This window comes from Cavia porcellus, unplaced genomic scaffold (assembly GCF_034190915.1).
Source record: "Cavia porcellus strain 051 isolate PalLab524CR breed Dunkin Hartley unplaced genomic scaffold, mCavPor4.1 scaffold_6, whole genome shotgun sequence".
Classification (NCBI taxonomy): Eukaryota; Metazoa; Chordata; class Mammalia; order Rodentia; family Caviidae; genus Cavia; species Cavia porcellus.
The window spans coordinates 50,318,752-50,346,362 of NW_026947489.1; the positions used below are offsets into that span (position 1 = coordinate 50,318,752).

The following is a 27,611-nucleotide window of genomic DNA, read 5'->3' on the forward strand; positions in this document are numbered from 1 at the left end:
TGAGCCCCAGGTATGATGTGCTTGGACTTGCATCTATTGATTCGCTTTTCCTGAATATTCTGTAGAGATCTCAAACTCCACAGGGTTCAGAGTAAACAGATTTTCTTCTTCACCAACCTGCTCTTCCACTGGTGTTCCTAAGAAAATAAATGGCACCATGATAGGGAAAAATTTCTAAATCAGAATCCTGGGTGCCATTCTCAATGCTTCTGTCTTTGTTCACGAACCAAGGAAACCATAAGCCTTCTGAAATATTTATCCTTAAAACCTTATCTCTGAAACATCACCTCGTGATTATGCTTAGACACAAAAGCAGCTTTCCAACTTCTTTCCAGATCCTCAAGAATTTTCATTAATAAACTCTGTCATGTGTTCTTACAATAACACTCCCAATCTACCCACATATGAGCATGTGACTATTTCACTTAACCACAATAGCACAGGGTAGGGTATTATTGAAACAGGTCTTGTGTTTCTCACTCACAATGTTAAAAGCCTGTTCCAGATTAGTATAACATTTCAAAAATTCCCATTTGCTTCTTACTCTCCAACTTTACTGCTGTTCTAAAATAGACCATGTCCATTTCCCTCCTGCTTGAGAGGACTGTGATCCCTCCTTCTGTTCTCTGTGATGCAGTCCTGGTATTCCCCATTCCACTTCCACTAGGAAACTAGACACACTACCTGTCTCAAGCTCCCTGGTCTTTGAGGACTCTTTCCATGATTTCACCCAAATTCATTCTCTCTCTCTCTCTCTCTCTCTCTCTCTCTCTCTCTCTCTCTCTCTCTCTGTCTCTCTCTGTCTCTCTCTCTCTCTCTCTCTCTCTCTCTCTCTCTCTCTCTCTCTCTCTCTCTCTCTCCCTCTCTTTCTCATTTTCAGCAATATGACTTACTTATACTTCTGGATAGTAATTTTTCTTGCCCTTGATCTGCATGGCCTGTGGAATTTCTACCTCTCTGCAGCCACTCCTCTTCCAACTTTGTATATATTTTTTTAATTTAATTGGTCTCAACTTGAAAATCAGACACTTCTTGATATGCATGTGTGTGTGAGAGAGTGTGTGAGTGTGTGTGTGCGTGTGTGTGTGGAGTTTCTTGGGAACTCCAATCCCTAACCACTGAGCTGCTAGGTTAAAGCTCACTTGTTCTGTTTCTAGATTATTTGTCTTTTCTTGTATTGTACTTTATTACTTTAATTGGTTTGGAGTTATTTGTTTAACTAGCTTTGTGCTTAGCAGACTACAAGCACCACAAAGCAACGAGGATACCCTTTTTATTCAACACCTTATTCTCAGGGCCTGGTATAATTCCTGATAAAAAGTATCATGATATTTCATTAAATTGGATCTATAAATACTTGGATTATTTTAATTTATCTCTCATGAATGGGACAACATATCACGAGTTTTTTTTTTTTTTTTTTTCTTTCCTCTCGCCTTTGAGTAGGGCAGAATAATTCAAGAACACATTTGTGCAAGCCCTGAGGGAAATATAAGAAATAGTGCAGATGTGATCACTAGGAAACTTTTCAGCTTAAATGAGAGTGAAGGAGAGAGAAAGAGAAGGAGAAAACAAAGGAGAAAGGAGGAAGTTGAGGAGGAGAATGGAAAGTTCTGAGCTCTGCTGAGGGAAGACAGAAGAAGAACAATAAAGAGTGGGAGGAGAAAGAGCCCAGCAGCTGAGCTCTGACACAGAGCTCCCTGAGCCCTCAGGCTCACAGTGCCCTCTGGGAGGGGCATTAATGTGACCTACAAGGCCTGCAGACCCCAAACAGGGGGAGGAGATATGCAGTCACTGAGGTCCAGACACACCATGCTGCAGGGCACATGGGGAAGGAGCCAGGGCAGAAGGGTCCCATACAGACCACAAGCTCTCATCTTTCCAGGCTGCCTCAGCCCCTTCCTCGGGCTCCAGACTCAGGCCCAGGAAACAGAGCCAAAGAAACACTGCTGCTCAGCACCAGCAATCCTGCAGGTCCCCAAATGGTGACACTTCTCCTCTCCTGTGCTCTGTCCCCTAATGACTTCAGACAAGAGTGCAGAAATTCTTGATCCCTCATGCTTCCTGAGCCAGCGACCAAGAAGTGACGGTATCTACAGACTTGAGAAGATGTCTGCTTGGGATATTTGCAGTTTGTCACTGCTGGGTTCTGGGTTCTGGAGAAGGGCTGGACTCTCCTAACGAATGGCTCTGCTTCAGCCTCAGAAAAGAAGGGAGAGGCCAGTGTCCTTGCCCTTGCTATGCCTGAAGAAGTGCAAGGTAAGTTCTGGGCTCCTGGAGCCAAGGGAGAGGCATAGAAACAGGGAGGAGGACAAGAAAGGAAGTGGCTTAGCAATTTCTGGGACAGGGAGTTTGGCCAAGACAACATAAAAAAGGAATTGGAAAAAAAGGGCAAAGAGTGGCCCCTGGGCTGTGCCAAGATCTTGCACTTGATGTGGGGGTCAAGGATCATTTCTGGCTCTCAGCTGGGCCTGCTCATTTCCCCAGAGCTAGTAAGGAAAAGGTGAGAAGTGTGCAAGGGAAGAAATACTTTGACCAGGCAGCGCCTGGCATCACACTGATAGTTCACGCTGGATAGGAAGTGACTTCTCTACCTGAATGGCAGCCAGGCAGGAGCCACCTGGCCAAGGGCTGGACTCAGCTCTGCATTGTTCCTGGACCTCTTTGTCATCCCTGTCACTGAAGAGGTGGCAGTTAGGTCCAATTCAGCCTGAGGCAGCGGGCCTTGTGTAAGACCAACCTGCAGCTGGGGAACAAGTGTGTGCTGCTTTTCCTGGTGCAGTGTCATGTGCCCAGGAGAGGACTTCTGCTTAGCCATTCCTAAAGCCTGCTTCAACGTCACCCAAACTTGTCTCTCCTCCCCTTTGCTGTGGGAGCAGCTTTGCTAACTCCTCTTGACCAAGCTACAGGCTCAGCTTAGGAGTTAGCACCACCTTATTCTCCTCCACAGCATCCCCACCACTTCTGAACTCTTCTCCAGGGAACTTCTCAGGTTCCTAGCTGCCTGAGGTCAGCTTAGGTAGCACCTTCCCCTGTCCTGTCCCACGAGCAGAGCCCTCAGGAGAGCTAAGTCCTTTGCTGCAACCTACCTACATCCTCATGTTCTGCCACAGAATTGGCTGAGGGAGGCTGACCAGGAAGTGACAAGGAGATAAATGGTGACTTGTCTACCTGGCACCATTATGCCCACCATTTATGTGAAAGCATACTGTTCCGGTATGAGGAGTTCTGCTCTTCAGGCCTTGCCCCCAGCTCCCTCTCTGCACTAGTCCTCTCTGCATTCCTTCACCCTGTCTGGGCTCTGCCTTTCACTGGGGAAATAACAAGGTCATGACAGAAATGGAAGCATCAAAGGCTATCTCTTTCTGAGAATAACCCTATCCTACTGTAAGCCCCAAGGTAGGCTTCCTGATTCATAAAGGGTGATCTCTGATTGACAGCAAGATCCTTCCCCCAGAGTCTCTCAGACCCTGGCCTCTCTCCTCTTGATCCTCACTTTCCCTTTCTTTCCTGCATCCTGAGATATAAGTTGCAAAGCACACTGGTGACAATTTGTCCTCCTGTCTCACACACTTCTGTCTTTTCCCTTCTCTGTCCCTATGACAAACCTGGTTGGCAGGAAGGAGGTGACATCTGGGCCCCATGCCCACTCCCTGAACCCTGCAGGTCACAGATGGGTGGTGGTTCTCACTGCTTGGGTCACAAGTCCCTGGAATAAAGGAGCTCGGTTAGGAGGGTGGCACTGTCTGGGGACACAGGTGCCCTGGATGCACTCACCCCACCCTCCACTTCATCCCAGCTGCTGCTACATCACCACCTTTTGCAGACAATAAATCTTTCAACACCAGATGGCCAGGTATTTCTCTGTGTGGGCTGGGAACTGACCAATATCCTCAATGTCCACCAGCACCACACACACACACACACACACACACACACACACACACACACACACACAACTTTTTCCTAACAACCTCCCTTGTTCCCATCAGCCTCTTGGCCCCTCTCTTTGACACACCCCTCATATGCATTGAATCCTAGGTTTGCAGACTGAAAGGACATATATTGAATAAGTCACAGTTTATTTGGAAAGACTCATTTTTTTCATTAAACATAGTTCAACATATTCTTTATGCCAAGGCTTCTAATTGGAAGGAAGAACTTCATGTGATTCAACTTCTTCCCTGGAGATTCTCCAAGAGAGCAGGCAGGCAAGTGAAAGAAAGCTGTTCCCTTAGGGCCAGGGATATAGCTCAGTGGCACAGTGCTTGCCTGGCCTGTGGATCTTCATGTACTCCAGGCAGGAGGTGGCATCATAAAGAGGCAGGGACTTGCCAAACTGTGTGGAACTAGACCAGGAAGAAAGAGAAAAAACATAACATCTGTACTGGGAGGAGCTGTAGTTTAAAAACTGGATGTTTGGGAGCAGCTTGTTAGGCTAGTGCAGGGTTTACCCGCTTAGAGAGACCAGTGTCTTGGGGTCAGGCCAGTGTCCCAGACATTATGTGTTTCCTACTTAACCAACAGGGCATAATCAAAAGCTCTAAACAGTCTTTCAGGAGTGATATAGTGGAATATCCTATGTGATGGATGATATAGAAAGTTATCTTGAGCAGATGGAAGCAAAGTGAATTGCTCCACTTGGGGAGGAATGATCTTGCTCAGAGGAGGCTAAACTGCTCTCTGAAAGGGATTCAACACAGGAAGGGAGCAGAATCAAATAATGGAGCAGCAAGAATAGAGACTAGTGCCGTGCATGGACTATGAGTCAGATGCCCCACACATCTGTCTCATTTGATGCTCACGAACCTGCCTGTTAGTCCTCGTTACTCCCATTTTATAGACAGGCAACTAAGGGGCACAGAAGGGTGAGTTTCACTGCTCTGCTCGTTTCTTGAACAATGGAGCTGAGGCTCAGCAGGGTGCTCTGTCTGACCCATGACTTCTCAATCAATAATCAGCAGAATCTGACTTGAATCCCAAACACAACTGACTCCAAAGTCTGTGATCATACTATAAGACTCAGAGACACTAAGAAAAGACATCTCTAATATGCCGCCTAGAAGGCTGATTCCTACAGGCTTCAATTTCAAATAATCCAACCCCAGTAATGATGATAAAACAGACGACTCTCCTTCTTATGTTGCTTATAGTACATAACTTCTATCCAAGTCCAGTATTGTCTTTAATTCTAGTGACAACTCCATGCATTTAACAGAGGAAGGGGTATGTCCTCATCTGACAGATGAGGATGGTGATCCTCAAAAAGATTGTTGAGTGAAGAACAGATTTGACTAGGACAGAGCAGAACAATAGCTCATACTTTTGGCTCCTGGAGAGACCTGTTTTCCTAGTGCCCTCGGACAGGCAGACAAATCAGACCAGTGTATAGGACACTAAACTCTCCACAACCAGAGACACCTTGGCTTAATGCTAAGCATAGGGGCAGCTGTATATTTCTGACAATAACCCTGCTGAAATAGGATTCCCTTGGTAATGGTGACACAATCTTAGAGTCCATCTTATCGATTTCAGTGTGGAGTTTAATAGGAAACCATTCACTCTGATTTTTTTTTCCCACAATTTGCCATTGTGCAATCTAGGAGCAGGCCTGATTGAAATAGGGAATTTCTAGACATTCCAGCACCTTGGAGACTATAATACCCTTTGAACAATTCAAAGTAAACAAGAAGGAAAACTTCAAACAGGACAAATGGCAGCAATGACAGGAAAATTACCTAGGTCACAGGTAGTAATAATTTCAGCCCGGATATTGTTGTACCTGTCACCCATTTCACCCCACAGTGCCCCCAACATGTTCTCTTGGACATTTGCTGAATAAATCCGGACAGGATATACTAACACCAACACTCTCAGGTACCAGGGAGCTACGCGCAGGCGAGTACAGCATTGCCATCCCAGAATCATGTATGGTCCGGTCAGAGTAGGTGAGGGAGTTTGCCAAGTAGTTCTGATTTTTTTTTTTATTGTTTCCTAGTTCCTGTCATTGTACTGTGTGACAGAAACCGCATGCTTCTGGTGACTGGGTTCAACCACAATTGCCCAACAGCCACCTAGAGAATGTACTGTTTGGCTCCAGTACCTCCCTTGTACCCAGCTGGGACACCTTCTGCTGTCCCACTTGGTTCCCGTAACAATCCCCTCCACATCCTGATCAAGGATGTGCTTCAGAATCCATGCAGCCCCTCATAGTGCAGACTGGTTCTGACTCACGTCCAAGGAACTCTGATGTTGAGCTACCCGGCTACTTTATCTTAGGGAGTATAGGACTACAGCTTCCCAAGCCTGGCATCCATGGAGTGTTTGATCATACCCTGCTCTATTCTGTCCCCAGAGAGTTTTCCCATAGAGACCCTCAGGGGAAGCACTCTATCTTGTTCCCTGTGTGTTCCCTTCAAAAGCACTACATATAACCACATGCACTAATCAGCTATTAAATAAGCCTGGAATTTGGCTTCCTTTTTATGACAGAGTTGGTATGGTGTTTGGGTGAGAACATGCTCTAAACAAACAGAAATGAAAAGAGTTCTTATCATCTATTGCCCTTTCACTGAGTTTGTTGGGGTGGAGAAAGAAAAACTAAGAAGTATAGCTGGAGATGAGTGGGGAAAGATCACTGGGAAATGCTGCCACAATAGGGCTACTGCAGGAAGGGTGTGGCTTTTGATGTGGATGATTAAGATGTGGATGATGAGATTGGGAATAATGGTTAAGCCATGCCCTGATCCTCAACCATGGAGTTTGGTATGTAGAGCATATTCTCGTGCTCCATTCCTAGCCTCAGTTTCTGCAGCACAGAAACATTTGGTGGTGTGAAGCCTAGGGTCTGGGGACACTTCCTGGAGTGCAGAACCAACCTCCCCTGACCTAGTCAGAAGGGTCACACCCCTTATGCCATGCCCCATCTGGGGCTTGCTAGGGCCCTGGTTTTCCCTCTGGTTGGGGCACTTCACCATTTCCCCCGCTCAGTGTTAGGAGGTAGCCTGCATCCCAGCCAGACCCACGCTGACATGCTGCTGCTTCAAGCCCTTTCCTTCCTTCATCAGGAAACAGAGGGGACTCCCTGGGAGCACAGAGAAAGGAAAGAGGAAGTGGGGCACAAAACACGCAGTGTGCTTTTCTCAGATCAGCAAACCAAATAATCAGTACTTAGGGTCAAGCAAGTGACTCCTGGTCACCCTGCATTTGGAATGCAGCTGTCCCCTTACAGAGCAATTGTTCTGCCTGTTTTCCTCTCTCAGGAAGCCAACTCACCTTAGCACACTGACGCCCTTGTACAGCTACCCACGTATGTGCACTTCAGCAGCCTGTCTTCCTGGTTGCCTGTGGGCACACAAGAAGTTATGGTGCCTGCACAGGGGCTCAGGCTGTGAGATGAAGACCTTAGTGTTTGGTGAAAAAGAAGGACAAAGAAGATGTCCCCCCAAATGGCCTGGGTAAAACAAAGCCACAGGACCAGGGGCTACCTTAGGGGCAGTCTGTGGACTTTGACATCCTCCTCCATACCCCATATCTCTACCGGGCCCTGTTGGTCCCAGACCAGAGCTCAGACCCTCTTCTGGTATCTTCTGGGTAAGGGACCTGGGAGCAAGGTGTCAGAGTCTTTGACAGGGTGAGGGTGGTGCCAACATCAAACTGAATGGCTTCTGGCTGGAGCCAGTCTTCCATGCACAGGGCAGTGTGAGAGACAGGGGTGAAAGTGGGCTGCGTGTGTGGAAATGGTCAAGAGGAAGAGACGTGCTCCCTTATATGGGGCTGTGTGTGCCTTTAGGGCTTATCCCACACTGAAGTCAGGCCAAGGAGCACTGATTACATAAGTATTTTGAAATTTACAGACTCTAAGTCTGAAAATACCCACACATGCACATGTACGTACACACAGTCCTTTTACAGACTACTATAGCATGTTAATTCATTTTGACACGACTACACCATGCATTGATTCATGTCAAGCAGTGTGCATGTGCCTAAGAAGATTGAATTGCCTATACATGGTGTCCATCATGGCCTCTTCCCCTCCCAAACCCTGTCCATCACCAGCTCAGCCTTCCCACCATCCTCCTGTGGGCCCTTCCCCAGATGCATGTAGAATCTGAGCTCCTCCAGGTCCTTGCTGCTGTGAGACTCAGAGGAGCCAGGACAGAGCAGGTGTCTGGCACATGGATTTGGGGCACAGGGAGGAGCTGCAGTTGCTCCTGGGATGGGTACAACCAAAGCCACTTTTGGGGGACAAAGCATGCTGCTTCTGCAACAGGTTAGGCCTCCTCTTCTGGGAAAGCTGAAGGGTGATTGTGTGTATACGGAAGCTCAGGTGACTCCCATTGCTTCAAAATCACAGAATGTTTGATCAGAAAGGTCCTTGAAGACTCTGCATAAAGCACCTTCCAAACAAATGGGGAGTGGCAGGGTGCTCTGAAGCCAGCCCAGCTCCCAGGCTCCGTGGCACATCGCCCTGGTGTGAACCTTCCCTGCTGACTGTAGCTCCTCCTCCTCAGGCTTTATGAGTTGGCACCCAAGATGATGAACCCAGTGACTAGGACAAACTCCACACTGACTGAGCATGGGTTCTGCACTAATCACTTCCATTTTGTGGCCCCTTGGCTTCCTGGTCCCCAGCGCCTGACCACAAAGCAGAGAGTTAACAGTCAGAGGGCCACCAGGGGGGGACAGAGAAGGGCAGCCTCTAACTACAGGGAGAGGAAGAGACAGACCTGAGGGAAGGAGGAAGTGAGAAACTGAGGGCTCCAGTGGCACACACAGCTCATACATGGATATGTGATGCAGCACACATGACAATTCTGTATATACAACTCATGCATACCCATGCACCACACAACATGACACACACATGACACCAAATATAAACAAGCACTGCACAGCCCATATGTATCACTGACAAGCTGTGTACTATGTATCACAGTACCGCACAAACCACACATTCTCATAACTGAAGGACGACAAAACATACATGGTTCATACGTATCACACAAATAACATTCACATACCACAAACACCACTGACAGTAGGGATGTATGTACTAGTCACAGAAGAGAACATACTCACATACAAAGTACACAAAACGTACCATATACATGATCCATGTGCACATTCCACACAGTGCCCAGAAAACAGACATAAACCATGTATACACACACAGTTCACAATACCATGTACAACATTCACATACACAAAACACATGATACATTTCCACAGACTGTACATGCAGCACACACTGCATACAATACCCACACAGAGACTGTGCACAACACACACACACACACACACACACCCTTGTGCTGTATATATGCTTCATTTCTCTACATGTACACATTTCACATACTTAAAATATAAAGTATTCATCCACGAGATCACACAACACATACTGCACACATACATATGATGCATGCATACAAAATATATCACTCAGTCATTCACATACCACACAGTATATACACACATACACAGCCTACGACCAAGATAGCAGAGGTACCATTGCTGAATAAAAAAGACAGTGACATGTGAACAATGAGGGAAGCATGGAAAGACACAGAACAGACAGGCAAAGCCAAAACAAATATGTATATCTAGTTTTCCTGACACAATTCAGTAACTCGGTGGAGGATGACTTTGCCACTTGGACACTGGACAATAACTAGAAGCAGCTTTTATTGTCACAGCTGAGGAGAAAGAGAGGCTCTGTCATCTAGCACTTCAAGCCAGGATATTGGCACCTGAGGATGCCAGTGCTAAACCCAATAGAAGACAAGGGTTTGTACCTTATCAGTAGTGTCCAGGCCCAGCAATCATTCCAAAAATGCATAAATCAGCGCCGCTCACCTCCTGTGCCTGCATCAAGGCCATGTCCTCATCATTCCTGCATGCACTGGAACGGGCCTACACTAGCATCTTTCCCACAGCTGTCTCCTGAGGACCTCACTGGTGCTGAGTTCCAGGCTGAGCCCCAGCAGAAGAATCAGCTGCAAGGAGCTGCTCCTGTGCATCTCAGCCTGTGCTCAGACTTTTAGGTGGACCCTCTGGAGCTGCCCTCCTGCTGGGTTCTGACTCCATCTGGTCTCTCCAAAGCCTCACAGAGTCTGCCATATGGTCAGGCTAAGGAAGAAGTCAGCCACTGCAAGTGCACACCATCAGCTTTTCAAGTGGCAGCATTGAGAGGGATGGTGACTTCTGTGCATCAGAGAGCCCTTGTCAGATTTGGGTCTGGGAAGGGACCTGTAGGGGGTGTGTGGCATCTCCCAACCTGAGACCAACCCTGGGACACACTGCTATGGCTCCCAATCCTGTCAGCCTCCTGCAAGTGGACACTCTTGGGCTCTGGATTGCACAGCCAACTCCTCTTGTGCACATGGTGGAGTGGGGTGGGCTGTCCATTCTCAAAGTCCTTCTCTCTCCTGGGAACCAGCAATGCTGGAGGTCTGGGAGACACAGCCTTCAGATGTGAAACCAGCAGAGAATGTGGCACCCTCATTAGCCCTTGGGCAGTGCCCTCACCTCCGGCCCCACTTTCCCATCTGTTCCAAGTCCATGCTGTGGGGTCTGAGGACGCAGGCAACAGTGATGTCAGAAGCCCGCATGCAGCAGACCAGCTGGTCCCTTCTAGGCCTCCACACCATGTTGAGTCTGTTCTTCATTCTCCATCTACAGCTGGCCTGGGCAAAGGCAGTGCTGAGAAAAGAAAGCTCCATGTGAAGAAAGGGAAAAGAAAATGCCTACTCCTGTCCTCCTGTAGGCTCCCTTCCCAGCATGACACACACCACACTGCCTTGTCCCCTCCCAGACTGCGGATTAAGCTGGGGTCTCTCCCTGGGCTTGAACAGGACAGAGCAGGTGGGGTGGGTCAGCAGGCAAACACTTGGCTTAATGGGCACAAAGGTCTTAGGTTCAAGGTTTCAATTCTAGTGCCTTCCCCCCACCTAGGTTGAACCTAATGACCCCTGGGTGGGTGGGGAAAGCAGCTAATCGAACTGCACTGTTTGTTCAAGGCTCTAGGGCCTGGCCCTAGGCCCAGCCCCATTAGCTCAAGTAGCTTTCTACAGAAAGACAGCCCTTCTGTCTGCACCAAAGGAGCTGTCCCATCCTGCACCCAAGCACTGCCTTCCCCTTACATCTGCTCTCCATGCGTACTTATGTACCCCATGTTACTCCCACAAAACATCATATAACACATACAACACACTGTCATAATAGAAATAGTATATCTAGACACAGTAGACACCATACACCACACATACAATCTTTAAATGCATACAAAAAACACAACATACACACCCATTCTACATATACATATACAGTGCAAACTATATGCCAAACGCACACCATATGCATGCATAGCACCATAAAAATGCAACACAAGCAACACACCCACGTATTGTATAGACATAACATCCAATGCAAACAGCACATATTCACGATCTCCCTCTTATGTAACAACCACCATCACATTCACCCTGGACACATCGTACACCATATACACACCAAACCTCTGTAGACAAGCCATACAAACACAGCGTACTAATACCACATATCACACATGCATGCATACACAGATGTACACACACACAGCATATATATACATAGTACATACAAAGCACTCATGCATACATGCACAAACGCTTCCTGTGACATAGACACACACACAGACTCCTCTGTCTATAACTTCCCACTCCCAAAATCAGATGCATTTAGGAGAAACAAACCTTGCAGCTAAAGCAGGACCCCAAATCCCTAGACATCGAGAGAGACAGGTTGTGGAGTGCATGGTGAAACTGAAAGGAGAGGCCTTCTGGCATGGGTTTGTACCTTGCTGCCACTACTCCTGAAATCTCAGAGGACTTCCTTTGTCATACTCTGCTTACTTTTTCCATGGGCAAATTGAGTAATAATAATAGCAGCCTTACAAGTCTGCTCTGAGTTTATGTAGGGACAACCCTGTATATGGCCCAGCAGCAGTAGTAGTAAATAAACCTGGTTTTCACTGGAAGGTGACTGTTACACAATTGCACAATCTGGAACATATTTATATTCTGGACAACAAAGAAATAAAAGTTTCTTGTTTTTCACTTGAATTCAAACTTGGCTGAGCCTCCTGTATTTTCTCTGGTGATCCTCCCATCCTAGGAATAGGATTGGGCTCCAGAGCAGGGTCTACCAGCAGCTGGATTTTGGGCCCTGACTGGTGAGCTAAGGATGAATCTTACATCATTATGAGGGTCAGGGGTGGAGAGGGAACCAAAAAACAAAGAACACCAATCACTGCTGCATGGAGCCTACAAAGCCTAAAATACTTTACCTTCACTATTCGGTCCTTTACAGAAAGAATTCACTGACCTGAAGTTGGCAAGAACTAGAAACCTCTGCTATTTATACACCCGCCTGGGACCATGCAAAATCTTCAATGGCAAGAGTCAAGAAAATCTAAGTTCTGGGATGTGAGTGGAAGGGGCACACAGAAGGAGCAGAAGGAAGCCAGGGAAGAATGGAGGCCTCCTCCACGGGACTCCCCTGGATTCCTGGAAGGGGCCAGCTCTCCTCCCTTCTGCCCCATTGTCTTGAGTCTCTCAGGTGAGCCTAACCTGTCTAGGCCTTCACAAGAAAGGTCACTGTGAGTACCAAAGTCCAGCAGAGAGCTCTCTAATCTCTTTGAAGGCCTCCCCTGCTGTGACTGGCCTGGGGACAGGGAGATAGTCCCAGGGTGGAGAGTTACAGCTGAGAAAGGCCCCCAGGTAGGCAGGACTTCAGGCCTGTCTCTTTAAATCTCAGGTGATTTGGGAGGAGGGAGGGAGTGTCTGTACAGCTCTTGCTCACTCCCAGTGATTCCCAGCTCCTCGAAGTAGAACACACTCAGAGCCCTCAGCAGAGACTGCTGGCAGGAAGCCCTCACAGGAGAAACAGGAGACGGGACCTCCACAGGCAGAGGATAGGCCGGCTTTTGGGGGCGCCCATGTGGCCCCAAGGCCGAGCCCAGTGGGGGTTTGGCGTAAGCCTCAGCCCCCCAAAGAGTCGACCTTCCAATCCATGGGGTTGTCCTTGTCCAAGGAGAAAGGGTTAATTCTCCGCCTATGGAACAAGTTCTGCAGATTGTTTCACAGACAGGATTCCTGGACTCAAAGCCGAGATGAGTTGAATCTGCTTCAACAGAAGAGGTAAGGCTCACTGTCTGCTCCTGCCCCTTGCCTAGGCTTGCACACCCCTTTCCCCCATTGCCTCTCCTCTTTGCTTGGTACACCTGGCTGAGCTTGCAGCTTGGAGACTCCCTGAGAGTCCAGTGTCTCAAGAAGTCTTGGCATGCAGGGCCAGCTGCCCAAGATCCCAGATGGGAAAGCGTGGCTGCCTAGCTGGGTGTTCATTATCTTAGAGAGTCAGTTCAACTCTGCAAACTTCTGAGTACTATCCTAATGGCCAGGTATCTTGCTGGCCTCAGTAGGACTGTGATATCAAAACCCCTCCACCCAAACAGTGCAGGTAGGTCAGGACAATGCCTCATTTATCTGTGCTCCATGTCCCCAGAGCAGTCTTTCCACAGAAATGTACAGTGTACATGTACATGCATGGATAACCGGAGAATGATGGGATGAAAATAGCAGGAAGAGAGCTGGGAACTATAAAACTAGACTGAATGTGGAAATAGTTCCTATGTGCATATCTCAAACAGACCTCACCATAGTCCAGGCACTGTCAGGGGAAAGGAAAGGTGTTACAAAGACTGAAACAGTTCAGACCCAGTCCTGTAATGTTTCTCTCTACTGTGGAGTGACATGGGTGCTTAGCTTCAAAATCAGGCAAGTGCCAACACTCCTCTAATTCAGGTTGGGTGATGTCCTAAGGAAGACTCCTGGCTTGCTTACCAACCCTGAAAACTTCCCTAAATTCACTTGATGTCCACCCACTATGACAGCTTAGAGTTGGAATTGTTAGCAGGTGAGGAGAGAGAAATCTATGGAATCTGCCAGGCACCCTGTAAGTGTTCTCTGCTCCAAAATCTTTAACGGAATTCCCCATGTAGTTCATGCCAAGCTAGAAGGAAGTCCTGACTGTTAGGGTTTTCCCTGAGCCCCTAAAGAGGGAGATAATACACATATTCACACAGGATAGCTGAAGTTTTTGTGTCTTAGGGTTGTTCTCCCTATCTGAAAGCAGGGGCCCACCTCAGCCTCACCAGCAAGCTGCCTGAGGTCTCCTCCTCTTCTGCTCCAGCACTATGGGCTAGGCTGTGCCCCTTCATTGAGCTGAGGCTTCTGTCTCTCACCCCAGCCACCCACCTCTCTCCCCCAAGCCTGGGAGACTGGCAGCAGGGCACATGTCTGGCTGCTGACGCCTCATCTCAGGGTGACAGACTGGCATTGTTGTTGGAGAATAGGTCCTCACTGGTTCCACTCATCTCCTTCCCACTCCAGGCACCTGGGGCTGGGGGCACCAGGCCCAAGCACAGGAAGGCCTGGGGCTCAGAGGGCAGGGTGAAGCTTTTTTTGTGTGCCTCTGCTATTAGGCAAGGGCACAGTGGCAGACTAGGGCCCCGGCAAACAGCCTGGCTGTGATTAGGCTGTTGCGTGGTCTGGTCTGCCTCAGTTCTTCTTAGGACTGTCTGATGAGCTTCTGCAGTCCTGGGCCAGGGAGACTCGATGTCACTGGTTTGGGCACCTCCCTTCCATTCCTGATCTTCCCTTCTCCTTCTACTTTGTTGGCCCTCTTCTTCCTGGGTACCAGGTACCCATAATTTTGGCTCCTCTTGGAATGGGTCGGTCCTAGAAAGTGTATTTCTGAGTCTATGCAGTCAACTCTTTGGATGCGTAGGGGAGGGCTGTGTGAGGAAGAGAGACATGGACAGGTGAGGGTGAGCTCAAGGGACAAAGGAACATATGAGACCCTGACAACACTGTGCTAATTGCCATTACCAACCTAGTCTCTTACACCAGAACACAGGCCAGGCATGTAGTGCTGACACCCCACATAAATGAGGTGGGCGAGCATCCCAGAGAGAGTTAAGAGGGAGTCAGAGACCTGCCAGGGTTCGCAGAGTGGAGCTTTGGGTGGAGTACATGGATTCCATGGGGCAGGGGATGACCAGGAAGAAGGGAAGGCCTTGAGGTCTGTGCAGGATGACTAGGGACTCAGCCCTCCTCTGAATATGTAGCAGAGGTTCTCTGGGTCCCAATCAACAGCTCCTCTCCTTATATCTCATTTCTGGGGCCTAATCTGGACTCTCCACTCTCTCACTTCTAGATCACCTCTTCCTCTGGCTTGAGTTTTCTCATTTCGTGATATTCAATGCCTGACATGTGTAATGAGCATAAGGCACCCCACTGGGTTTGTGGGAAAGAGTCTAATACATTTCCTGCTTTCAGGAAGCCTGCATTCTGATGGGCAGAATAGATTTTACCAACCTTAAAGATGAGCTACTCCAAAAAGACTTATAAAGATATGTTATTATGGACATGTATTACTCAGTTAAGCCAATAATGCTTGCATCTGTATAGACATCTTCCTTAATATTTTCTCAAAACTATAGTATAACAATAATTTTGTGCAGAACTGACATCATCTTGGGTATTATTTGTCACCTGGAGATATTCTCATATATACAGGGGGATGTGCATAAATTACATGCAAATAACTGCCACTGTACAGAAGGCCACTAACTTCTGTGGGTGCTGGGGTGCTGGAACTCATCCCCCTCAGTATGCGAGTGATGACTGGGTGGGTTAAATTAGAGCCCTGCAAAGGTCAACAAAAACATACAAGCAAGTATGAAGGGAGCAGAGGAAGAAGCCACAGTGTCTGATTTCAGCTGGCATGAGGTGTGCTAGCACTTCACAAAGGCTGCCCACCCTGAGTGCCCAACCTTCCTATCCTGCCAGTGTCCCTCCCCAGAGGAAAGGCAGGCACACAGGAAGCTTTGTTGTGGCTTTTCTGTTTTAGGTGTGTTTGCAATGCGTAATAGTTACATTGGGGGGGGGGATTATATCGTATCTTGTCCTATTTTAAACTCTTTATTCCTCTACCTTTCTCCACCTCAGATAAGTCTGCTTTCCTGTCACATTTCCTTCATTGCACTCTGTAATTTATTTATATTTTTGATTTCTGTTTGTGTAAATAGCTGTATGAATACAGATGATAGAAGGATCTGGAAAACTAAGCTGTGGGATATACATTCCTGTATAGTCTACGGTTCTGCTTGGGTAAATGCATGCACACATACATGTCTGAAGTCTTACAGGCATAAAGGAGTTATCACAGTTTAGAAGATAGCCCAGCTCCAGCGCTCTAGCTGCTTTCCTGGGTTCTGGCTTCTTCATCTCATTGCCAGGACTGTAGGCTGGAGGGAGGCAGCCTACAAGTGCCTGGTGGATGCCACATCCCACACATGACTGATTTTGCCTTCACCTATAGTCACTGCTTCAGACTTGCCCCCAGCCTCCTAAGAAAAACCAGGAGGAGCCATAAAACTAGAAGAACTACATAATTTAGTGGTAGGAGCCCGGGGCTATGTTCTTGGCCAAGCCTTCTGACTTTTAACCCTGTGTGATCTTCTGGCAATGGTCTGGCCATGTCGCCTCAGTTTCCTTTTCTGAAAATCAGAATTGCCCAGCTTTTAGAAGTTAGAAGACTGGAGAGAGCAAAGGTGAATTATGATTGAGGTGTTACTTTGGAACTGAAAGCACATTTTACAAATGAATTACTGTGATTAAAAATAATAGCAGTAAAATGGCAACTAGAATAATGGCAGGAGTTAAACTTCCTCCTAATAGAAGTGAACTTACCAGGCCATGCTTTGAGGGCCACCATATTGGATCCCACTCCCAATCTCACCCAGTTGGTACCCGTTCTGAGACAGTGCTCTCAGCTACAACTTGTATGCCCACATAGTCCCCTAGCTTTACCCTTCCAACTCTGGTTAGTGCGGAGAACAGGGACAAAGAAATAACTAGTGGATCGATCCCTTATTCCAGTTCCACCTCTGACTTCTTCGGATAACTCACTTCGAAGCTCCAGGATTCTGTCTCCATTTGTTATGTGAAAAGATGTACAGTGAAGACTCACTTTGTAGGAATTTGAACTTTTCTCAAGACTCTCTGCACCCCCAGTACTTAAAAAATTTGATTCTTGTCTATAACAAATACAGGTGCATTATGCATGAGAACAGGGAACAAATGGTGAAGGGATTCAGGGGACAGAGAAGAGAACAGAAAAAGACCCTCACTTGATTGCTCAAAGGTGACCCAAAATGAATAATCAGTGATTTGTTTACTCAATCTGGTACTAGATTTTTGTACCAGAATCCCCATAGTTCACTTTCCACCAACCCAATACTGAACCCCACTGTTCAAATTCTAATTGCCCAGAATAACAAAACACTCTAGACACAAAAATACCATTCATATTGTTATAATCTCAGATTTTCTGTATAATTTCCTTTTACTACTTAATCAGTGACAGCTTACAAGGCTTCAATATTTTCATTTCTTTCTTAGTTGCATATGTAATGATGTTAAAAATAATTTCTATGTATAGAGAATTTATAATTCATACTCATGTGAATAATGCTTTTTATTTCATGGATTATGAATAACTGTAAATTATTTGCAATTTATAATTCTCTAAATTAGAATTTCTGCACCTTGGCATGATGGAATCTTAGGTCGAATGATTGTGACAGGAAGCTGTTCTGACAAAGATGTTTTTTGTTGGTTTTTCCTCTACCTTCTGGAAGCCAGTGGTTCAACCCATCCTGTAGTTGTGATCTGACTTCCTGTGATCAGCCACTGCTGGAGAATTTAGTGCTCTTTGTCTCTGTTACAAAGCCCAGTGATTGTTGTTTGGAGGGGTCTGTCTTCTCACTGCCAGTAACCTCAGTTAGAACTTTCTCTTCTGTCCCCTTGTGGCCTTTGGATGTTATTGTACATAATGATTTCCTGATACAGACCATTTGATGCCATTTCCACAGAGACACCCCTCTTTGCTACATTCTGGGGTGTGCAACAAGAGGAGGCTATTTCTATATAAACCTTGCTGGGCTCTATTATAGAGTGTTTTTTCACCTAGAATGTGGCCTACTAGATTTCCAGGTAAAACACAACATCTGTTTCAGTTTGAACTACCGAAAAGCAAAGAACAATTTTTTGCTATCAGCAAGAATGCCTCCAAAATAGCAAGAGACATATTTTTAAAAATATTGTGTACTACATTCAAATTTAATGGACCATCTTGTATGTTTACTTGGCAAATCTAGCAACCCTGGGTGCTTCCTAGACCCACTAGGATACAGCAAAGGTGAGAAAAAGAACCCCTCAGGAAGGGAGCTTGTGAAAGACATTTGCAAGCTTCGGAAATTTATAGCAACCTAAAGGGAAATCTCTGGACCCTTAGTGCAGAGACAGACAAATACTGATTACAACACATAGTGTGAGACACTAGAATAAAAGTAGGGCCAAAGGACATTGGAAAACATCCTGGGAACAGTGTGTGTGTGTGTGTGTGTGCGTGTGTGCATGTCTGAGGGTGGGAAGCAAAGTATAGGCTCTAAAGTATCTAAAGAGGAGGGATTTGGTCAAATGGTTGGAGTGGAGGTGGTATAGAAAACTTGTTTTGCTGCTGGGTTTGCATATCGAGCATACTGTTTTTCCCTTAGATTATACATTTGCTCAAGGTTGGATTAGGGGTGGGTGATGCAGATAATTAGGAGGGGTAGTAAAGCCAAATCACTTTTTGGCACCACTACTGATACATCCGCTCTACAGCTAAGGCTAGTGAGTACCCACTACATGCCCGGCATTTTCCCCTGCATGGGAGTGCACAGCAGATAATGAACAATTGCTGCCTGGAGGAGTTGATTTAAGAGGAAGAAATCTTCTGGGCACAAGCACAGGGAGAACTGTGTGCTCTATGGTGCTGAGGCGCGTGAGAGACCAAAGCGCTGAATGTCAGGAGTGAGTGGGAGCAGCAGAGGGTGGAAAAAGAGTTGCACAAAGACCTTGAAGAACTTCTGTGTTCTCTGCCCTTGAGCACTGAAAGACCCAGTGGACTTCTGTGAGCTATGATTACATTTGTCATTTAGAAAAAATTTCTTGGCAGTACCAAAAAGGGTGGACTAGGTGGAGACAGGGTGCAGAGAGAGTAGATAGGAGAATATTTTACTAATATTGGGCTAGAAAGTGAACACCTGGGTTCATGAGGAACTAGTAGGGACAAAAAGGGAGGGAATTAATGGAAACACAAGTTTAACTATTGAATACATAGGGCCTAGTGGTGACCTCTGGTCTCTGCTGGAGTAAGTGAGGCCTGTGATCAGAGAAGTACCAGCCACAGTTCCATTCTACCTCTAGCTTTGCACGAGATTGCTTGCCACTGCCAGCATATTAGCTCCTGTGGATGTCATTTTGTATGTCCCATAATTTGCCATCAGTGGATAAATAGGGTTATTATAGTCACTCTCATAGAAAGACCAAATAGCTCCAGGTCAACAGAGAAAATGAAATAAAAAGGATCCATTTGTCTTAGTTGTGACAAGTTCTAATTTTATAAGAGATTTTTAGTTCATTGAAGAAATAAGAGTAGTAATTTAATCTGGGGAGTCAGAGAAGATGGTTTTGCCAGCAACAAGTGAAAAACAGTTAATAGAAAAGGACAAAAATCCAGTAAAAAGAAAAAAAAAACCCTACAGTTTAAAATTTTGGAAAATAGAAAAAAAGGAATAATGGAAACATTCAGAGCCACATGAAGTTCAATGAATAAATTTGTCAAATTGGATTCTTTAGTTTCTCTATATCTATCATTGTTGCATAGCTTATATCTTCCCAGGTGCTAAAAATATAATAAACATCACTTAAGCCCTATAGGTAGCAGGTCTTGGAATGAAGGAGAACACTGCTTCCTGAGCTGTAATGTGTGCCACTGAAAATGGAAAATGCTGAGCTTGCCTCAGATTTATCACTGCAAATCCAGAGACCAATCTCCAGTTACTGGCTTACGTAATGCTTCTCCAACTTTAATATGCAAAAGAAGCAGCTGAGAGTTTTCTTAAATTGCAGTCTGATTTCCCAGATCGAATGGTGGGACTGAAAGTTGACATTTCTTAAAAGTGCTCACCAGACGCTGATGGAAGACTGGAGGAGATAAGATATGAGAAGACAGAAAAGGGACAAAGACAAGCCGAGAGAGAGGAAGACAGAAAAGTGGGGAGTGAATAGCTTTCAGTGAAGCTTTCTCCCAAAGTTCACTGTTGCTTTTGTTTGAACCCTAAAAATGCTGTTGTCCCAGAAAAGAGAACAGTGCTAGAATCAAATGACTCAGGACACAGGGTTGAGTAGGCAGAGCTACCGCAGGAAACGTGCTGGCCCCTGCATGTTGATTACTCCTGAAAGTATGTGGGAAGAACTCTTTACACTCCTAGTCCATACAAAACAAGTTTATCCTTCAGGACAATCTCAGAACACCTGCAAGGCCAAACAGGACCACCCCAGGGGTAAACAGCTCAGGAGGTGAATGCACACTTACATAAAATCTTCCTTCCTCACCTGATGTACACATACAGCACACTTCCTGCACATTTGGCCTAGCACTCAGATGGCTAGCAGTCAAGTTATAACCAAAAACATGGGTACAAAGTTGGTTTGAGCTAACTCACTCATCAGGAAGAGTTGAGAGCAGGTGACTTTGGTAAACCCTGCCCTCCCTGCCCTGGGGAACTTGGGGTCCATCGCAAACAAGGGAGCACCTCTTTCAGAGTACAAGGTCATCATTGTGCCCCACTTGGGCATGCTCACTGTCATCACTTGTCTTCCCACTTTCCCTGGCAGGATCTGGGAGTCTCCTCTCCTTCTAGCTGCCAAAGAAAATGATGTCCAGGCTCTGAGCAAGCTGCTCAAGTATGAGGCCTGTGATGTGCACCAGAAAGGTAAGGAACAGAGCCACAGCCCCTATCTCCTGGGTCAGCCTCACACAGGGGCATTGTCAGTATTGCCCCCTTCCTCTGGGCCAAAGTATACATATGACTCTTTCCTCTGTAATGCCAGGAGCCATGGGGGAGACAGCGCTCCATATAGCAGCCTTGTATGACAACCTGGAGGTGGCTATGGTGCTGATAGAGGCTGCCCCGGATCTGGTCTTTGAACCTATGACATGTGAACTCTATCAAGGTGAGGGTTCGAAATGCAAGAATGCAGAGAACAGAGGTTTGCTGTGTTTTCAGCAGTCTGAAAACAGAATAATTTAGGGAAACCAGAGAGGACATCTGAGCATTCCTATTCTTCCGTTCCCTTCTCCAGCAATCTTCCTAGCTCCTTGTCAGTCTTGATTGCATGTTACTAGAGCACCTGGCACCACAACTTCCAGATAGCTAGACAGGGAGCCAGATCTCCCGGGAACCCAGGGTCCTCATAGGCTTCTGTCCTCCACTACAAGATGTCCAAGAGAAAAAGAGCATAAGTACAAAAGGGAAGATCCCTGTAGGATCCTGGGGGCAAAAGCATTAACTACCAGCTCTCTCTGTCCAGGTCAGACTGCCCTGCATATCGCTGTCATGAACAGGAACGTGAACCTTGTGCGTGCCCTGCTCATTCGTGGGGCCAGTGTCTCTGCCAGGGCTACAGGTCTCGCCTTCCAACACAGCCCTGACAACCTGATCTACTATGGTGAGCACCAGGACTAGGCTGAGAAGGAGGAGAAGAGTCGGAGAGAAGACTGGCAACCCTGATGGTGGGCTGTCTTGGGATGCAGCAGCCCTTGCAGGGGCCATCAGAGACATTAGAGACCATGTCCCTAACTTCTACATTATCTTTTCTTCTGATTCTGCTAGACAAGTGCCCCCACCATCCAGCCTGGGTGTAGGGAGAAGGCAGTCACCTGGGGGCACTGACACCTCATCCTGTCACCCTGCTGTCTCTTGCCACTGATTTCTCTATGTCCCAGGAGAGCACCCTCTGTCCTTTGCAGCCTGTGTGGGCAGTGAGGAGATCGTGAGGCTGCTCATAGAGCATGGAGCTGATATCAGGGCCCAGGACTCACTGGGTAGGAGCTAGATGGGTGTGGATACTGGGATGGTACAGGGGTTCAGGGAGGGGGGTGGACAGCCCATCCCAGGGTGGGAATGGGGCCATCAGAGATATTAGACTGGTGATCACATGCGAGTCTATGCTCCCTAGGGAACACAGTGCTGCACATCCTCATCCTGCAACCCAACAAAACCTTCGCCTGCCAGATGTACAACCTGCTGCTGTCCTATGATGGAGGGGACCACCTGCAGTCTCTAGAGCTTGTACCTAACTACCAGGGTCTCACCCCCTTCAAGCTGGCTGGAGTAGAGGGCAACACTGTGGTAAGGGGCTTCCCCAGCCCTTATGTCTCTCCATAAGGATGTTTGCCTACCCTGCTGGCCAGGACTATCTGCCCTATTCATAGCAGTGGCCCTTTAGCCCCTTTCCAACTCTGCGGAGAGTCATGGGGCAGAGAGATTAACCCATTTGTCTGTTGAGGGGAGAAAAATGGACCTAGTAGTCACCATAAACATGAATTTCAAAGCCTGTGGTCATGAAATGATGGCCACCAGCCTCTCTATGCTATTGTTCCCTGAATGTATGTTCCTTCTACCCTCTGTGGTATCCTCTCTACCTGTGACACCTGACCATCTCCACTTCCCTCAGATGTTCCAACACCTGATGCAGAAGCGGAAGCATGTCCAGTGGACATACGGGCCTCTGACCTCCACCCTCTACGATCTCACAGAGATCGACTCTTCAGAGGATGAGCAATCCCTGCTGGAACTAATTGTCACCACCAAGAAGCGCGAGGTATGGGGTCTTTACAGCAGAGGTGCTGACTAAAGTGTCAGTGTTTCGGGGCTCCCTGCTCTATTCTTCCTGCTGCAGGCTCAGCAGATCCTGGACCTGACACCTGTGAAGGAGCTGGTGAGCCTCAAGTGGAAAAGATTTGGGCGGCCCTACTTCTGCGTGCTGGGTGCAATCTATTTGCTCTACATTATCTGCTTTACTGTGTGCTGCGTTTACCGCCCTCTCAAACCAAGGACCACGAATGAGACCGGCCCCCGGGACAACAGACTCCTCGAACAGAAGCTCCTTCAGGTAACACCCTGAGTAGCAAATGGACAGGCCAGGACTCTGCTTCTTTTTTTCTCAGCCTGATCCCACTGTCCTGTTCTTGTATCACCTTTTCTCCATCACCCAGCTATCTGATGCATGGACACACACGCAGAAACACACTTCACCCATGAACAGAGTTTGAGACTAGATGGGACCTAATAGGTTAGAAAGATTCAGACAAAGCTGCCTGTCTTGGGCATTGGTGCAGGCAGGGCGGGTGCAAGGAAGCACGCTTGCATGCTTTGACCATCCAATTCCCTTTCAGGAGGCTTATACAACCCCTGAGGATGACCTGCGGATGGTGGGGGAGCTCGTGAGTGTCTTCGGGGCTGTGGTCATTCTGCTGGTAGAGGTAAGGTGTGGATAGGATTGGAGCAAGAGTGGTGGCTCCAATGTGAACTCTGGTCCACAAGTGACTTTTTGTCTTCCTGACTCTTCTCTAGATTCCAGACATCCTCAGATTGGGGGCCACTCGCTTCTTTGGACACACCATCCTTGGGGGGCCATTCCATGTCATTATGTGAGTCACTTTCCTCTCATTCATGACAGCCTATGAAATCCAAGGTCCCAGGAGCCTTAATTCTATAGATCCTTCTCCAGTGATGCATGTGTCCCTGTGCATTGAGTGTGTGACAGTACAATCACTGAATGTGTGGGAACTGTCCTACTTATACTCTTGAGGTCATGTTTTCAATATCATCCCATCCTTCTCATCACACCTTGTCCTGCTCCTCCCAGCATCACCTATGCCTGCATGGTGCTGGTGACCATGGTGATGCGGCTCACCAATACAGATGGAGAGGTGGTGCCTATGTCTCTTGCACTGGTGCTGGGCTGGTGCAACGTCATGTATTTTGCCCGAGGATTCCAGATGCTGGGCCCCTTTACCATCATGATCCAGAAGGTCAGTGCCTCTCCCCACGCTTCTCTGAGAAAGGTCCAGTCCAAGCATTGGCATACCTTTCTTGAAAGGACTAAATAGTGGATATTTCAGGTTTTATGAGCCATACACAGTCTTTGTTGTATGTTGTCTTTTCTTTTTCTAAAACAATCTTTTAAAAATGTTGGAATTATTCTCATTTCATGGGCTATGCCAATGCAGGCCAGTAGATTTTGCCTAACCTCTGACCTAAGATAGGGAGTTGCTAACCTCTGACCTAGGACAGGGAGTTGTTAAACTTATCAGGATTACACCTGCTAGCTTTGGATGGGCCAAGTGTTCATGAAATATGAGATGTCCTCTCTGCCTTTTCTCTCTAGATGATCTTTGGTGACCTCATGCGATTCTGCTGGCTGATGGCTGTGGTCATCCTGGGTTTTGCTTCAGGTAAATCACCTATTCAGCATGGGAGCCATGGAGGGAGAGGTGGTAGGTGGAGGGTGCCTCTGGCTAAACTTGAAGAACGGAGGGAAGGAGCAAGGAAGTTGAGCAAGATCTGAAGAAGGGGTGTTGGTCAGGGGTGAGGGAAACCAGGCATGTCAGGAAGATGTGGTTCCTGGGATCAGGAGTGTGGGCCTAAGGGAACATAAGAACTCAAAATGGGAAGTGTGTGGGGCTCAGGTGGTGATCCTGGAGATGAGGGGAATGGGATAGAAATAGTAAGCAAAGTAGAGGCTGTAGTTAGTCATGATGCAGTTGCCATGGTAACTCACCCTCTTGGGTGGAGCAGCCTTCTATATCATCTTCCAGACAGAGGACCCTGATGAGCTGGGGCATTTCTTTGACTACTCCATGGCACTGTTCAGCACCTTTGAGCTCTTCCTCACTGTCATTGATGGCCCTGCGAACTACGATGTGGACTTGCCCTTCATGTACAGCATCACCTACGCTGCCTTTGCTATCATCGCCACGCTGTTGATGCTCAACCTCCTCATTGCCATGATGGGCGACACCCACTGGCGAGTGTCCCATGAGCAGGATGAGCTTTGGAGGGCCCAGGTGAGTCTTGGCAGCTGGGTTAGGGAAGTCATCCCCTTCCTACCCAGTAACCGGCCATGCTCAGATAGAAGCAGGATATTTTGACCCTACAAGTTTTTGATTTTTATCGCACCATATGGAAAATAACACCAAGTGTGCTGAAGAATTAGCAACACAACAAAGCATTACTGAACTCTCTGAAAAATTCCTCATGGTTTTGTTAACAATTAAAATCTCAGTCTTGCTCCACAGGAGGTTGAAGTAAAAGAATCACAAGTTTGGGCTGGGGATTTAGCTCAGCTGCATAAGCACCTGCCTTGCAAGCAGGCGGTCGTGAGTTCGATCCTTGGTACCGATAAAAATGAAAAAGACAAAACAAACAAACAAACAAAAGAATCACAAGTTTGAGAACAGCCTGGGCAACTTAGTGAACTCTCTCAAAAAATAAGAGTTGAGGATGTAGTTCAGTGATTTAATCACCAACACCACAAAACTTAAGTGAATAAATAATAAGATAAAACCTTAGTGTTTTATATTGAATAATCAACAGAAATAAAACTAATGTTGATTGCAACTGCATCAGTAAATTTGTCAAGTTGTTTTGGTCATATTTAAGTCTACAAAATTTGATACAGAAAAGTTGGAAGTATTAAAAATAATGCCACAAAAACTTAGAAGGAACTGTCTTCAATCAGATCACCATGATGGGCATGAAAGACAATTAGATAAATCACACTATTTTAAAATGTTCTTAGAAAAGAATTTAAGAGTAATTTTAGGAAAAACAAAAAATAGAAATTCCAAACACTAGAAGGCATTTAACAATGCTATGTAGAAAACAGAATAAAACCTGAGCTGGCTCAAAGGAGTTTTCTCAGGACACTATTTTCTCCATGAAAATACATTAGCATTAGATTTCTACATAGGATGTTTACATTTACAAAGGGCCTTTGTGTAGGGTCAAAATATTCTGACGTCTTTTAAGTCCCTTCCTATTTGCTCCGATTTCTCCCTGTCGTCTTGGAGCAACACCTTTACTTCTACCTTCTTTGGTCTCCTGAATCCCACCTGCACTCCAGCCCTATACCTGAGGCTCTGTCACTGGTGGAAGGCTGTGGAGGTTGAGCCCCCCACCCCACCCCAGACCACAGAAACCACAGAGGAGGCTAAATACACTTCCCACCACTGTTCAAGCTCAGAGTGTTGTTCACCACCAATGAAAAGCCAAGAGCTCTCGAATTTTCTTGCTGTTGCTACACCACCCTCCTTCTGCCTGGCCTCCTCCACCCTCTTCCCAGTCTGTATCCAGCCTCCTCTAACTTTCCCTTCTGTCCCCACATGCAGGTGGTAGCCACCACGGTGATGCTGGAGAGAAAGCTGCCTCGCTGCCTGTGGCCTCGCTCTGGGATCTGTGGGCGCGAGTATGGGCTGGGGGACCGCTGGTTCCTGCGGTAAGTAGTGGTTCTGGGCTGGGCAGTGTCTGAACAACTACCTTTGTGTGCTGATCCTTTGCTGGACAACTCCCTGTTCCCAAGGACCCTGTGGACATCTATGAACTCCCTAAGCCCCAAGTCCATTGACTGGGTTGCAGTTACTGAGGAAAGGGTCCCTGTAGTAGCTCGTACCCTGAAATGAGTGCTCAGAGCTGGTGAGCCAGAGCCTATTTCCTGAGTCTGATATTCCCATCCCCATACCAGGTGCAGAGAAGCAGAAAGGCCTATAAAGGTGGCACTAGAGCGGACAGGACACAAGCATTGGTCTTGACTCTGTTTCTCAGTTCCTGTTCTCTCAAGTCTTCTTCCATTCTACAGGGTGGAAGACAGGCAGGACCTCAACCTGAAGCGAATCCAGCGCTACGCAAAGGCCTTCCAGCCAGAGGGAATCCACGACTCTGAGGACCAGGACAAAGACCCAGGGGAAAAACTAGAGATGAGATACCCTACAGACCCTTACCTGTCTTTTCCTACACCCTCAGTGTCTCGAAGCACCTCCCGCAGCAGCACCAACTGGGAAAGGCTTCGGCAAGGAACCCTCCGGAGTGACCTGCGGGGCATGATCAACCGGGGCTTGGAAGATGGGGAGGGCTGGGAATACCAAATCTGACTGCCTACTGGTGGTTGTTGTAGCATCAAATCCAAACCAAAGCAACAATAATATAACAGAAACCTAGGTCTCAACTCCCAGGTCCAAGAGGAAAAGGAGGAATGGCACAAATGTCAAGGAATGCACGCTGGAAATAACTGCTCCAGGTCTTCCAAACTCCTTCAGATGGGGCAAGGAAAACAGTCTGTGTTCCTCCCTGCCGCAAGCATTCCTCACCCTCCTATGGAAGTCCCACTGCACAGCAGAGCACTTTAAAGATAGATTCACCTTCTCAAGCACCTGTCTCAACCCCGTGTCATAAGTGGAAGGACTCCTTCACAAGTGCTCCAGGCTTGTGGAAAGGAGTGTGAGGGAGGGAGACAGGTACTACCTTAGGGATGAGGAAGCTGCACTGAGTCTTGCACCTTCCATTTGCCAATAAAGCCATTTCCTCCTCCTTGCACTGCCCCTCTTTTGCATTT

General features: G+C 47.1%; 1 protein-coding gene and 1 long non-coding RNA gene across 2 annotated transcripts; one reads left to right on the forward strand and one right to left on the reverse strand.

Moving 5' to 3' along the window:
- Positions 1-4,081: 4,081 nt before the first annotated feature.
- LOC134476256 (uncharacterized) lies at positions 4,082-10,896 on the reverse strand. The gene is made up of 3 exons (XR_010047839.1): positions 10,794-10,896; positions 10,531-10,704; positions 4,082-4,349 (listed from the first exon to the last, which is right to left on the reverse strand). It is a non-coding gene; the product is annotated as an uncharacterized LOC134476256 (long non-coding RNA).
- Positions 10,897-12,810: 1,914 nt separating this feature from the next.
- LOC100726682 (transient receptor potential cation channel subfamily V member 6) lies at positions 12,811-27,589 on the forward strand. The gene is made up of 15 exons (XM_003475306.4): positions 12,811-13,181; positions 20,832-20,929; positions 21,048-21,170; positions 21,528-21,665; positions 21,943-22,041; positions 22,176-22,348; positions 22,674-22,820; positions 22,899-23,111; positions 23,395-23,481; positions 23,573-23,649; positions 23,868-24,033; positions 24,390-24,456; positions 24,800-25,068; positions 26,392-26,498; positions 26,859-27,589. The coding sequence occupies exons 1-15, from the start codon at positions 13,054-13,056 to the stop codon at positions 27,148-27,150; spliced, it is 2,184 nt and encodes a 727-aa protein (XP_003475354.1). The 5' UTR covers positions 12,811-13,053; the 3' UTR covers positions 27,151-27,589.
- The last annotated feature ends 22 nt before the right edge of the window (positions 27,590-27,611 follow it).